The sequence below is a fragment of the Danio aesculapii genome, chromosome 1, assembly GCF_903798145.1.
Source record: "Danio aesculapii chromosome 1, fDanAes4.1, whole genome shotgun sequence".
NCBI lineage: Eukaryota > Metazoa > Chordata > Actinopteri > Cypriniformes > Danionidae > Danio > Danio aesculapii.
The window spans coordinates 30,188,454-30,204,548 of record NC_079435.1 but is presented as its reverse complement, the minus strand read 5'-3'; the positions used below and the strand labels follow the sequence as shown (position 1 = coordinate 30,204,548).

The window sequence follows — 16,095 nt, the reverse complement described above, 5'->3', positions numbered from 1 at the left end:
CTTTTACCAGGCATATGTAGACATTGCATGAAACATTAGTTCATGAAAACTTACTTGAAAGTCTTGGAAAAATCATGGAAAAGTCATGGAATTTTCGTAGTAAAAATGTTTGTGAACCCTGTATATTGCAGAGATAGCAGAAACTTAAGAACCACTGCGCAAAAATACTTTGTAACAGATCTTACCCTCTTTTAGTCACCTTTGCAAATGTCTTTAAGGTATGACTAAGCCCACACGGAATCTGCGCATGCAAAAATCGGCAGGTTTCCGCCGATTTTTAGCCCATCATTGAGTCTATGTATTTACTAATATTTTCTGTCTTTTATGAGATATATTTTATCATAGACTCGCTTTGTTCACCAAATAAGTGGATCTAATTGGATTTGCATTGTAAACATTAAATAAAAGTAAAAAATGTATTATTTTTTATTTCATATATTAAGTTTTTAGTTATGATACTCCTAAAATTCTGCATAAATTTCTTTTACAAAATTCTCAGCAGAAATAGCAAAAAATTTCAGCAGATTCTGTCTGGCCTTAGTTATGACCTTTTATAATTATCAGTTCAGCATAGGTGCCCAAATTTGGTCCTGGAGGGCCAGAGCTCCAACTTGCTTCAATTCATACCTGCCAGTACGTTTTTAGTATACCTAGGGCCTGTTAACACCTGGTCACTTCATGTGTTTTTTTTTTTTATTCCTTATTTGATTGGAGAGCTGTCTGATTTCTGAAAATGGTTCCATTTACATTGACCACATGGATGCTTCTCCGCTAAACGGTTATGACTCCAATCTTCCGATCTATGATTTATATCATCTAAAGTGTCAGAGACACCTGCCCATTTTATAAAGTACAGATAAGTAATCTATATACAGTTAAAGTCAGAATTATAAGCCCCCACCCCCGGATCTTTTTCCCCAACTCATGTTTAATGGAAAAAGGCTTTTTTTCAACACATTTCTCAATATATTTTTTTAATAATTAATTATATAAATATTTTTACTTTTTTAACCAAATTTCTAATATCTGATTTCTTTTTTTTTTCCATGATGACAGTACAAGATACTGGTATTCAGCTTAAAGTGCAATTTAAAGGCTTAACTAGGTTGATTAGACATATAATCAACCAAATAAATATAATCAGGAGTGAAGCAATTTGCTGAAAAATATTTCAGCAAGTTGCTTCACTTCTGATTATATTTATTTATTTAATTTTTTTTACTCAACTTTAGTTTGTAGGGCGACGCAGTGGCTAGCACGTTCGCCTCATAGCAAGAAGGTGGCTGGTTCGAGCCTCGGCTGGGTCAGTTGGCATTTCTATGTGGAGTTTGCATGTTCTCCCTGTGTTTGCTTGGGTTTCCTCCGGGTGCTCTGGTTTCCCCCACAAGTCCAAAGACGTGATACAGGTGAATTGGGTATGCTAAAAATTGTCTGTAGTGTATGAGTGTGTGTGTGTATGAGTGTGTGTGTGTGTGTGTGTGTGTGTGTGTGTGTGTGTGTGTGTGTGCGTGCGTGCGTGCGTGCGTGCGTGCGTGCGTGCGTGCGTGCGTGCGTGCGCGTGCGTGCGTGCGTGCGTGCGTGCGTGCGTTTGTGTGTGTGTGTGTGCGTGCGTGCGTGCGTGCGTGTGTGTGTGTGTGTGTGTGTGTGTGTGTGAATGTTTCCCAGTGATGGGTTGCAGCTGGAAGGGCATCCACTGTGTAAAACATATGCTGGATAAGTTGGCGGTTCATTCCGCTTTGGCCACCCCAAATTAATAAAGGGACTACGCCGAAAAGAAAATGAATGAATGAATCAACTTTAGTTTTATTGAGTAAAAACAAATCACCTGACGATTCATTTTCATTTTTCTTATGTGAACTTTACGATTTAAAAAAAAAATTCTTTAAGGAATATTTGAAGCCTTTTTAATAAAAATATGGTAATTTTATTCTTCACATGATATATATAAAAAAAAAAGATATGGTCCATGGTCATTAATGGAATGATGTATGAAACTGCTTACACCGAAGTCAATTTTAAATCTGGTGAACATATGTGACAAACTGTGAATCTGTGTAAAATCTGCTTGTGGAAATCTTTCACCCTTTCTAACTAAACTGTTTTAGTTTAATTGAACATGTTTTGAGTGTCATTGCTGTACTAATATAATCCTAGTTGTGCTATTTATGGATCTGAAATGAATTTCAAATAATTTAGCACATGTAATTAATTCACTACAGTTAACTGATTCAAAGCTGCATTTTTGTCTTGTAGCCATCTAAGATAAACGTCTTTGAGATATGTCCTCGGAAACTGCCAATTCATTTAGATGGTGTTTCAGAGAACAGTGTCTTAAATATCCCTGGTGAGACTGAAAGGGCAGGTGGAAATGTGCTATCGATCTGTTGATCTCTGCTTCGCAGACCCTGAAGGGCAAACTCCACAAACTTGCCCTGAAAAGCTCTGACTCAGACAAGCCTGATGGTGAGGAGGAGGAGACAGCTGATGAAGTGCAGAGTCTGTTACAAAGAGTGGAGGAAGCTCTGCATGACATCATTGCTTTGTGTCAGAGGAGCTCAAGCGGCCTCAACCAGCAGCAGAGAGAGGTGTGTATTTGTCTTTATGTGTGTGTGTGTGTGTGTGTGTACAATTCTAACAGCCTGAGCTGGGTTTTTCATGAACAGGATGTATTGATCTTTTTGATTCCTGGTTTTACATTTCTCCCTCACACTGACTGTATCAATCTTCTGTCATTCCCAGGCTCTGTGGTTTCCTCTCCTAGAGGCAATGATGTCACCACAGAAGCTACTCAGAGGAGCAGATGCCATACACACATCAGAAGGTGAGACACACATACTGTACAAGTATTCGTTTTGAGTTTCACTTTGGTCCTCAAGCTTTGTAGCTCCAAGGCCCCTAAAAATAAATTGAGATTCCTCATACTCCTACAATTTCTGCTCCTACATTTGGGGCCTGGTTTTGCTAGTTTTAACCCATAGCAGGTATCAATTTAACGTCACGTCCACATTGTTTAAATAGCGAATACACTTGCACTCACGATTGTGCTGGTCGTAAAATGAGGTTTGTTAAGGCACATTGTTGGAACGAAGCTATTTTGAGGCAACTGAAATTATCAGCAAGTTTAGTCAGAAAAAGAGAAAATATCCAGTGAGCGGCAGTTCTGTGGGCGCAAATGCCTTGTTGATGACAGAGGAGAATGTCCAGACTGGTTCGAGCTGACAGAAAGTCAACAGTAACTCAAAAACTAACTCGTTACAACTGTGGTATGCTGAAGAGCATCTCTGAATGCACAACATGTCCAACCTTGAGGCGGATGGGCTACAGCAGCAGAAGACCCCACCGGGTGGCCACTCTTGTCAGCTAAGAACTGGAAGCTGAGGCTACAATTCGCACAGGCTCACCAAAATTGGACAATAGAAGATTGGAAAAATGTGGCCTGGTTTGATGAGTCTCAATTTCTGCTCAACATTCGGATGGTAGGGTCAGAATTTGGCATCAACAACATGAAAGGATGGATCCATCCTACCTTGTATCAACGATTCAGGCTGGTGGTGTAATGGTGTGAAGGATATTTTCTTGGCACACTTTGTGCCCATTAGTATCAACTGAGCATCGTTTCAATGCCACAGCCTACCTGAGTATTGCTGCTGACCATGTCCATCCCAATATGACCACCGTGTACCCATCTTCTGCTGGCTATTTAAAGCAAGACAATACACCATGTCATAAAGCGTGAATCATCTCAGGCATCTCATCCTTTCCAACTAGAAAGTATGAAATTACTGTGGAAAGATTTCACAGGACTGCTAATAATTTTTGCCTTCAACTCTATATATGCTATTTATTTGTGGTTTTAGGTTTCTGTATTAAATTTTTTATGTAGTTTAGTATAATGTTCTAAATAAATGTGATTAACATTTAGGAAACAACTGTATACAGTGACTGTAGCTAATAGGCTAATTGTCAGTTCTAATTCTTTCTCTCCTTCCTCAGCACTAAAAGACCTCACTATGAAAGTCTTAAACAGCATGTCCAGTTTTATCGCTCCACCTGCCATCATTCAGCGCATCCTACAGGTAAGATGCATTTAGAATTTCCAATAGCTCATACAGTTTGTCTAAATACTGGGATTTTATGCCTACCTGTTACTAAATGGTAGCCATTGTTTGCAAATTTAGAGGTCCACCAGTGTGTTTTAGTGATTGCAGTACATACGAGATGTTATTGTTGTGTTGGGTATGTGGGTTTTGTTTGGAACGACTTAAAGCCTTCTGACTTGACAATAGGGTAGCAGGCTCAAGCTCAAAATCCCATGGTTCTAATTTGTGCAAAAACTGACACACTCACAAAGAGAATTGCTCGCAAACAGATACAGACTGTTCCAGAAATGTCAGTGGATTTTCCATCATAAATCTTTTAACATTTCAGGGTTATGGTTTATAAAATTGTAGTGTAGTTACGGTATTATATATATATATATATATATATATATATATATATATATATATATATATATATATATATATATATATATATATATATATATATATATATATATATATATATATATATATATATATATATACATATATATATATATATATATATATATACATATATATATATATATATATATATATACATATATATATATATATATATATACATATATATATATATATATATATATATATATATATATATATATACATATATATATATATATATATATATATATACATATATATATATATATATATATATATATATATATATATATATATATATATATATATATACGGTTTAAATATATTTGTAAATATATATATATATATATATATATATATATATATATATATATATATATATATATATATATATATATATATTTATATATATTTAAACTGAATTAAAACTGAATTAAAACCCATTTTTTATTAATCTCGTTGAATTAATGATGATTTATTGATGATCTGATTTTAAATGTTAAGTGTTTATGAATGTCAATTATGAGCTCTATAACTGTAAATTTTAATAGTATTCTGAGTTTTATATATTTGATTTAGCATATATTGATGATTATGTTCAATCACATGTAACAGCAAACATAATGAATGCATCTCGGTACACAGGAGACATTTACAGAGGTATTTACAGATGAGGGCTTTAAAAAGAATTGCTATTTTTTTGGTATGTGCTTTTACAAAATGTTCTGTTGGCCTTCATATTTAGCCTAATGGACACACTGTAAAAGCCGAACAGCAAATTTGCTTTCTAATGGCTCTTTCAGCTTAGAGCCATGTGTAGCTGTTTCAAACAGACACACACACACATGGATTTGTTTTTCCTTAGATTGATGCTGCAGCTCACAAATCGGTTGAAGCTTTGGTCAGTGAAACGCCTTTATAGGTTTTGATCTGCGCATGTTCAGACCTGTCAGCTTTCTCCTATCGATCTTTCAATTTTCCTCCTCCTTATCAGTGCTATTACACCAGCAGTGCTCTTCTTCTTTAACTAGCTTTCATTACAAATTATGTGATTTCTTTTAAACATTGTTTTAGTTATTTATTTATTTATGTTTGTGGCTTGCAAAGATATACTACCGAAAAACTTTTTTTTGTGTCAGCGAGACTTTTTTTGTAACGTTTTATAAAAAGTTTAACAAATAATCTTCAAACAGTTAGTGTCAGTCTGGACACTGGCTCTGTCTTGTCCTGTCCTGTTGTGCTCGAGTTTTCTCGGGTTGAGCACTTGTTTTCTGTCATTGTGTGTATCTCTGTGTGCGCGCCGTCGTAAGTGCGCGCAGACCATGCATGCTCCCTCTTGATGCGGACGTGCCGGGTCTGTGCATGCTTGGGACGCACGCTCTTGTACTCGTGTTTGTGTGTTGTTCTCTCTGCATTGCGCTGTTTCATTCTCAGCGTCTCAGTCTGATTAGTGTTGGTTTCTGTTGGCACTGAGATGAAACATGCGCGTTGCTTATGTGTGAGCGCATGGTAGGGTGTTTTAATTTTATCGTGTGCTCGTGTCTTGCGTTTATGTTTGTGTTGTCCAAGCACGTGGCTCTGTGTTTACATCGTGGCCACATGCTTCAGTCTTGTCCTTTATTGTGAACATGCGGTTAATGAGTTCTCTCATTGGCTGTGTGTTCTAGTCTCGTTTTATGTGAGCACATGGCTTGTGTTGTCTCTTTATGTCATGTGCTCTCCCGTCTATTGTCTAGTCCCGCCCTCCTTGTTAACCCATTATTAGTTTATTAGTTTATTATTAACCCATTATTAGTTTATGAGATCAAAAACTCTGAGTTTTCGGTTTCAGACTAGCAGGTAAATCAACTTTGAGTAGACCAACTCAGAGTTAAGCGCACACCGCAACTATAAAAAGGCATTTTCAATGGAGCACAGACATTACGAGTGACTATGGCAACATCTTAAAAAAGAGATCACAATTTCTGTCTCCAGCTGAACTTGATGTGCTCATGCAAAGTTATAGCAAATATGACCATATATTTTAAAAAGCAACACCACTGCATCAGTGAAACTGAGACAGTTAGCGTGGGAAAACAGCTGCTCAAGTTAATGGGTAATTTTACATTTAAAGTATTTAAATATTTAAGTATAATAAAATAAGTAATGTTATGTGTTATATTTCTTAAATTTTTACACACATTCCCACTTTTATACACGCTGGTAAATTTTAATAGATTTAAAGGTGCACTTGTGTGTCTGCTTTTTTTATTGATCAAGTGATAGAGGATAATATGACATTTAGAATGTAAGCAGAACTAAACAATAGTTTTTAGAAAGAATAATAATCCCATTAATCTAGTTACAGTACATGTTGAAGTTCAGTGAATTTAAGCTAATTATTTATTAAAAAAGGACAAGCCATTCTTGAACGTGACTTTGTTTTTTGTGTGACTGAAATGAAGACAATGCTGACACTGAACGCATTTGAAGCCATGAGACGCGGAGAACAGACACTCTTAATAATATAATAACACTAATACTGAACCGGTTAAGCTGTTTTAGAATGAATGACCAAAACAACATTAAGGATGTTTTATTGTGTGCTCAGCCTGCTGGTTTGTCTATTCACACACATTTCATCACCGCATGATCATCTTATAACAAACCTTTTTTTAATGCACATACTGTAATTTGTTCAGTAAAAGTGTTTCCATTGTAGTTTAGGTGCATCTTTTCTATCGAATAAAAGTTGATCCTACTCAGTAATATTTTCAAAAGTTATGTGCATCATGATGTTTCCATCAATCGTTTTTATGCGCATCTCTAAAATGAGCATTAAAATAGGTGGGTGGAAACGTAAGGCTAAGGCGAGAAATACCACTTCGTCTTTAAAAAAGGGGAGGAGACCGACAGAAACTCTGAGTTTAGAATAAAACCTGCTCCTGAGCAGGTTAGGTTCACAGAGTAAGTTACCACAGTAACTGACTCTGAGTTAAAGTTACGTCTCTTTTAGAAACAGGCTTGACTTACCCTGCTTTCTCCAGTTTAACAAACCTGCCATTTTGAGACGGAAAACCCAGAGTTTCTCTCATTTCAGGGTTAAAATACTTAGTTTTCACTTAACCTCCTTTCTAAAACAGACCCCTTATGTTGCATTTGAGTCCTCGCTTCCTCATCCTTCCTGAACTGTGACAGTTAGGGGATGAATAAGAATAATTGTAATAATAATGATAATAATAATTCAATCATTCATTTTCTTTCGGCTAAGTCCCTTATTTATTAGGGGTTGCCACAGCAGAATGAACAGCCATATGTTTTACACAAATGTGTCACATGCCTGCTTTTGAGTGAAGGTCCCGGCCGTTAGATCGCCCCCTGGGGTCTGGTTGCAGTATAAGTCATAAAACCAGCATCCTCCGTGTTAATGAACGAGACTTGAGCACAAATTAAAAAATTAAATACACTTGCAATAAAATGTCCCGAAAGATGGTTTTGGTCAATTAAGGCACTGGTTATCATGCTGATAGGTGCAGATCTTCATTTTTGTAATGTTTTTAGCCAGTAATTAATGCTATAAAAATGGGGCGTGTCATCGTGATTGACAGTTGTGGTTGACAGTTTCTCAAAGTAGACCGTCAGAGTTTCGGGATGAGATTGAAGTGTTATTATTTGATTTTTGTGTTATATTACCATGATGAAATGAGTTGTTAGGCAGTAAACTATTCTTTCTGGCATATAGAATCTGGTAAAACACTGTTTATTTGGTAAGGTCAGGGCTTTATCAAGCTTTATTATTTTGCTGATACACGCCTAGTCATGATGGCAAAAATACAGGTGATCGCTATCTAGCAGTAATTCTCTTTATGGTCTGAAATAATAATTAGGAAGACAAAACTAATGTTAGCCTATCTCCACATTGGTCTCCTGTAACGATAGCTGAACTTGATTTAAAGGACCTCTTTGCATTTTGAGTTTCGGCATATTTGAATTAATCTACCGAATTTGCTGTTATAAAATATTCATATTCTAGAAGCAGAATCTTAAATAACAAATAGAGCTGTAAATGTTTTATAATATTTATGTATATCATTTACTGTTGAATTTTTATTTGAAAACTCCTAATAAACATTCAAATGAATTTAAATTCCTCTTTGCCAAAAATAATTAAGGCTTCAAATAAACCAAATTAAAACGGAGGCAAAAAAATGACAAACATTATACAAGCGATGTTGCAGCAATTGATAGACATCAGTTGATGTATTAATACTGCTGAGTTTATTGTACAAATTGACGAGGATTATTTTATATAGCTCATGGATGAGATGTGTAAATATCCTGCGACCCCAGATTAATAAAAGGACTAAGCCGAAAAGAAAATGAGTGAATGAATGAATGAAAATAATACTAATAATGACAATCTTTGTTTTAAAGGTCCATTCTACATTAGAATTATTGCAGTTTTATATTACAGAACTAATTAAACATTACAGAATTGGTAAAGCCAGTTACAAACAATATAGCCAAAATGTATATTTATGTATAAACAGCAAAGAGAGCAGATGGTTATGTTTAAAAAGTAACATTGTGAAATTTTTTTTCCTATGAAGATTTGTTTGTGTTTAGTTTCTACTGTGTCTGTCAGCTCAGGCAAATTACAAAGAAAACATGCAGCTTCATTTTTACAAACTGTCTAAATGCATTTATGTGCCATAATTGACCTGTTTTAAATGTGTGCTGTTTTTTTTTACGTAGCTAGCTACTTTTTCACATGTGCCTAGCAAGGTGGCTAAGACAGTGTCTTTCTTTTCTCTTTTCTTCACTTTGATCCATATTCTCTTTGCTGTGTGTTCAGATGTAACTTTGCAGTTGACAAATGCCAGCTTCAGTTCAGTTTAGTTTTTAGAATCAGATCCTTATCGTCATGTGCAGAGGAATGTTTGTCAGTGTGTTTTTGTGTATATGTATGTTTATACACTGCATGACAAAGGTCTTGTTGCCTATCCAAGTTTTAGGAACAACAAATAATAACTTGACTTCTAGTTGATCATTTGGTATCAGAAGTGGCTTATACAACAAGCAAAGGCCTCTAGATTATGCTTTTTACAAAAATAAAATATGATCATGCCTTGATTTTTAATTATTTAATTAAGACAGTAAGGTCTGAATTGCTTATAGAAAAATCTTGTCACTTCACAGAAATAATGTACAGTATAGAATATAAAGTCATGGTGCAGTGGAAAAAGATTAATATTGAGTATGACCCCTATGAGCTTGGAGGACTGCACCCATACATCTCTGCAATGATTCAAATAACTTAATAATAAACTCATCTGGAATGACAAAAAACGCGTTCTTGCTGAACTCCCAGAATTCAAGATTCTTTGGACATATCTTTAGTGCCCCATCCTTCATCTTGCTCAATAATTTTCATGTCTGGTGACTGGGCTGGCCGTTCCTGGAGCACCTTGACCTTCTATGCTTTCATGAACTTGTGGAGGCTAAAGTATGAAAAGGAGTGCTATCCTGCTGAAGAAATTGCCCTATCCTGTAGTTTGTAATGTAACAGGCAGCACAAATGTCTTGATACCTCAGGCTGTTGATGTTACCATCCACTCTGCAGATCTCTCACACACCCCTATACGAGTCCATGCGGGTTCCAATAGGTCTTCTGCAGTATTTGTGATGCAGTCCAGTTCAACAGATGATTCATCAGAAAAATCTACCTTCTGCCTCTTGTCCAAATGATCAACTAGAAGTCAAGTTATTATTTGTTGCTCTTGCAACTGGGATCGGCGACATGACTTTTGTCATGTAATGTACAGTATGTATGTTTAAATACATTTTACAATGATAATGGTGGGCTCCAATGTCACACAATGATACATTTTAAGCAATGCTTATACACGCAGAAAACAGATGTTACATTTTATAATCATAATGTGGAAGCAGTTTCAAATACTCCATGCCAATCATGCGAACAAAATTCTATAGAAATATACAAAGTTAAATGACTCGCTGTAGACTAAGGTGTTTTTGACAGGGTAAAAAGGGTGCTTATTTACACTACCATTGAGAAATTTATCCACAGTAGTACATATACTTTTCATTAAGAACCTAAAGAATCATATCAACTTGTGTAAAATAGGCACCCAATGTCAACTTTACAAAAATACATGAGTATATAAGATAACTGCATGGATATATATATATAAACAGGTTTATGTAATGCAGTGACATACTGACAGCATCTAATAAAATTACATTATCACAACAATGCACAAAAAAGTTGGAACATTTCAGCGAAAATGGTAAAATAAATAAACATTAAAATAAAAAAGCAATTTAATTAATATTATTCTGAATCACAGTTTTGCGGTTACTGCTTAGTACTACACCTTCCCAGGAAACTTTAAACTGAGAATAATATCTAAAACCAAACATTTGATTTCACTTGACATTCTTCATGTTCATTTTGATTCAGGGATAGTCTCTTTTTTGTGGCCCATGTTGATTTATTAATCTCCCTGCTTCAGCATCTGTCTGAGCAGCTCTGGTTCAGCCTGGCTGCTGATGGTGACATTTGATGGCATTTGCTCACAGCGTGTAATTATTAGTCTGCTGCTGTGAATGCAAATGTACTTCTGACAGGGAAAGGGAAAGGTTATGATGAACCCTATCAACTTATACTAACAGATGATCACAATCAATATATTACATCATCAACAGATGTTTAATGTGCTCTTACACCTGGAAAGAGACACCTGCAGCTCTACGGGCTGTGCACAGCATGTAATCGTGCATGTTAAAATCATTATTATTTCTAATTCACACAGTACAGTTGATTTTCAGTTTGTGTGTACATAGGGGGTTGAAGTGTTGTGGTTTACACTGAATGTGTGGTATATTACACAACTGGTCAAAGCATGTCATCAGCTGAGGCAAACAGGTTTAGCCATAGCCATATGACCCTGCAGTCCAAGACCGTTACTTAATGAAGCTAAGCAGGGCTGAGCCTGGTCAGTACCTAAATGGGAAACCACATAGAAAAACATAGAAAGTGGTGTTAGTGAGGCCAGCAAGGGGTGCTTATCCTGTGATTTATGTGGGTCCTAACACCCCAGTAAAGTGAAGGTGATACTATACAGACCCCTAGTTTTTCATGATTTCTTTTTTTGCAATTCTTTTTTTATCATTTTTTTTTTTTATTTTTTGCAAAAAATGAGGTGGTGGTAATCCTTAGAAATTTGCAGACAATTTTGCGATTAAAAAAAATATACTTATAAAAAATCTTAAATTTTTTATATAATTTATCATATTAGGTCTGTGCAATCTGACACAATGACACAAATCAAAAAAATAAAACTTCTTTATTTTTGTCTCTTGTCAAGGCAAGATCTAAACCAGATCTAAAATTGTAGGGATTAAAGCCAAAGGAAAGTTCTATAACTCTCATTTTTATCCACGATCTGACATTACTCACTCAGGACATGCATTCGGACATGCTTCCCCTACCATAATACACCTAAACCACGGATTGCCGTAAAACTTGTCTATGGCAGGGAAGCATTTTCTCTTGTTTACTGCAGGAAAAGAGTTAAACGAAATAATTTATCAGTTTTACGAACATCATAATACCAGCCATACATGTAAAATAATGTCATTTAATTCGGTTACGTCCAGCGGCTGTCATCCTTGAACCAACCTCTATCATTGTAAACTGCTTGCTTTTCTGTCTTCCATTGCTCCATTTGTTAGATGTCTCCCACTTTCTTTTGCAGTCTGAAGCACGTCAAATACACAAAACGCCCAATTCGCACTACAGGATGTCCAATTCCATGTTTGCATTGACTTCACATGTAAATCACTTGTACTTTATCCACGTCTGCTTACTGCACAGGCTGAAAAACCTGTAATGTAATGATTGTGAGAGATTGTGTAATGTAATGATTGTGAGGGCGCAGGTGAGACGTCATTTTTTGAGAGACACTCAAATACATCACATGCGCTGCTTATGCAATGTCTATAAGTCACATAAAGCTCAAATAAATATATTTTGATTATATGGTTTGGAATTTGATGTTTTATGATATTATTTACTTTTTTGCGATTTATTTTGCATTTAAGAATTTTCAGGATTGCAAAAATTTGCGACTTTTTGTTGATTTCAGTGATCGTGGAATCCTGAAAAACTAGGAGGTCTGACTATAAATTCACTACATAAATACACATTACTTACTTACTAGCTGGGCTTGCCTTTGTAGAAGATGTACTGTACTGCTGATCACATCACTGTACTTTACTTACAAGATGTACAAGACAATCACAGCTGTTCCTAAATTGCAAATGGAATTTTATGTCAAATTGTTTTGCAGCCCTACTGGGAAACACACCCCTGGTTAGATCTTGTAGAATGTTAGACAGCTTAATTTCCATCATCTGAACCGGTTCACTCAATAATTGCAAACTGACGCAATCTGGAATGGATGGAATATTTACCTGCCACAGTAATCTGCAAAGGTATTTCTAGGAAACGTGACTGTACTGTATGTGGGCTTACAGTAGATTAGAGGTTTTTTTTAGAGGTTTCAGATAATGGCGTTCTGAAGGGAGATTGTTCATATTACCCCCAGTTAATTCATTTTCAATATATGTCTACCATAAGTATAGTATGTCTCCAGTGTGTATGGGTAATTTTTCTTAATACTGGAGTGAGAATGGGTGGAGCAGGGTAAACCACTTTAGAAGTACATAGCAGACCCAAGGAGACCAAAGCAAATATTACATTTGTGTTCCCTTTTGCTTTGAGAGCAAATGAAATAACCTACTAATACATTTCCATGACTTTCTAAGAGGATTTTCCCCGTAAAACGGATTACAGCAGTCAGGAGTGAAAAACTTGTCATTTTTCTTTTGTACTGTATTTCTGGCCAGAATAATGCTGTTTTCAACAAGATAGCGCCTCTCTGCTGCAGTTGTATTATTTCTTCTAATAACAATCCCTGTTTTTCTTTCATGTCAGTGAGTGTAATATATGTTTGGACGCAACATACAAGGACATAATTCTGTATTTTTAGAAGAGAACCTGTAAATCCTGGTATGTTGACTATATTATAATTGTTTTAGAGGTCAATTTCTGGATTTTTTTTTTTTTTTTTTTTTTTTTTTTTTGTAGGACATTAAGTTTTTTTTTATTTTACATGGTGTCGAAATAGGGATATTTGTTGTTTGAGATGGCAAATAACATATGCAGCTAAAGTGGGATTTTTAGACATTTATAAGGAATTTAGTCTAGGACACTCATCTGAGTCAAACATGCTAGAGTAATTAGTTTTCTTTTTCTTCTTTCTCTTCCCTAGGCAGTAGTAATGGTCTACATGACTTATAATAGCTGCCATTTGTGTACTTCAAATCCTGAATGGACCATGAACCATGGGATGAGGCCCCGAAAGTGACATACTGTAATTTATCATACATTTAGAAAGACAGCTCTATTTTTATAAAATGATCATAAATGGAAAGTGATATGCAATGTTACACTGTACTTTTGAACCAAGGATCCTGGCAAAAGAATCACAATTTCCACAAAAATATAGCACAATTTTGTTCAACTGCGATAATAACTGTGATAACAGTAATGGCTGATTCTGAAGAATTGTGCACCACTAAAGGCTAAAGTTGGAGTTGCTGAAAATTTACATTTTCATAACTAATGTTAAATAAATAATAAATAGCTTCTTTTGGGCAGCACGGTGGCGCAATGGGTAGCACATTCGCCTCACAGCAAGAAGGTCGCTGGCTTGAACCTCGGCTGGGTCAGTTGGCATGTCTGTGTGGAGTTTGCATGTTCTACCCATGTTTGCTTGGGTCCCCTCCTGGTGCTCCGGTTTCCCCCACAAGTCCAAAGACATGTGGTATAGGTGAATTGGGAAGGCTAAATTGTCCGTAGTGTATGTGTGTGTGAATGAGTGTGTATGGATGTTTCCCATTGATGGGTTGCAGCTGGAAGGCCATCCGCTGCGTAGAACATATGCTGGATAAGTTGGCGGTTCATTCCGCTCTGGTGACCCCGGATTAATAAAGGGACTAAGCCGAAAAGAAAATTAATGAATGGCTTATTTTATTTTTAATTAACTATTTAATTCCTTTGAAGTTTCTTTCCAGTCAAGATATTTTTGTGAAATAGTGCAGAAAGTGTTGAAATATTAAATGATTTCATTTAGAATGCTCAAAATGCTTAGCATAACAGGACACAGTAGTCATAGAGAGCTTAACGTGCTGCAGTTTAATGCTGTGTTCACACCAGACGTAGCATATGCGAATAATTGACGATATTCGCATGTAAATAGACACATGAACATTTTGAGTTTGCTTGGTTCATTCACTCGTAAAATTCACTTCACAATAAATGTGGATTTGCGTTATCAGCGGGGCTTTGTTGCTAAATGGCTAACATGGATTTTATTGAGAGAGTAGCTGCATTATGTGCATGGATTTTATGTGTGTTATTTTTGGCAAAGAGTCCACTAGATCCTTTCAGAGGTGCACCCAGCCTTGTGAGTTCATCAACTCCTCCAAAAACTTTAGATGCATCCAAAATCGCATATTTATGCACTATTCTACTCTATTTTGTATAAATAATGTAAATAGTGCATTCACACTGAAAACTCCAAAAAGACAAAAAGTGCACTTTAATTACCCGGATGATGCACTTATTTAACCAGTAAAATAATGTGTGGAATGTTGGACACTTCACGCACTCAGTGGCTTTGCTCTTGTAGTGGAAGGGGCGGAGCTTTTGAGCACTGATGTTGAATTGCTTTATTTATTTTGGATTCTGATAGCAAAATTCTCTTACGAGAGTGATTATACTGCCTCCTGATGTTGAATTCGGTTGTACTCACGGCAGATATTATTTGGTAGTTTGGTCATTTATTTTATTTCACTAATTTGCCAAACGTCATCAGGGAAACAGTTTTCCACTAAGTAAGTAAAACCATTAGTGTTCCATTTGGGACGAGACTACCTTAATATACTATGCTGTTGAGTGTGTAAGTGCATAAGTACATAGTGTATAGTGTGCCATTTGGGATGCAGTTTTTACCTGGATGATGGAGCTTTCAACGATGCTTCCAACTGAGCCAAGGCCAGTTTGATGAGCTGTTGTCCGGTGTCGAGAAGAGGATTTCTCCTCAGGACACCAACAGCAGCTGCTACATCATAATCACGCCCATACAAGAGCTAACTCCAAATTGGTTAACATGGTGCGAATCTCTGTTAAAGTTCAGATTTTCCAACTCGAGTGAATGAATCGCGTGAATGACGTCATTTGTGTCACCTCATTCATGTGAACAGCGCCGCAGGATGTCCATTCGCATCTTTGCATTAACTTAACATGTAAATCACTCACGATTGACGCTTCACCCACATCTGGTGTGAACGCACCATAAGAAAACACATGCAATTACAAAACACACCAGCAAATTAAGAAAAAATATCTTCATTTGTTTGACAGCACACAAGTTGCAAATGCTCACAACGCAAACAAATTAAGAAAACACGCTGCATTTTTTCATAACACTTGTAAATAGAATGGAAAACAATGGAAATTTTTCAAGGTGACCCTAAA

At 36.0% G+C, this 16,095-nt stretch overlaps 1 protein-coding gene across 1 annotated transcript in view; it reads left to right on the top strand.

Moving 5' to 3' along the window:
- Window positions 1-16,095, top strand: part of vps8 (VPS8 subunit of CORVET complex) — a 245,667-nt gene that overhangs the window by 155,341 nt on the left and 74,231 nt on the right. The window contains exons 37-39 of the mRNA XM_056458636.1: window positions 2,403-2,585; window positions 2,740-2,821; window positions 3,994-4,076. Of these exons, the coding sequence (XP_056314611.1) occupies window positions 2,403-2,585; window positions 2,740-2,821; window positions 3,994-4,076 (348 nt within the window). The remainder of the gene's footprint in view (window positions 1-2,402; window positions 2,586-2,739; window positions 2,822-3,993; window positions 4,077-16,095) is intronic.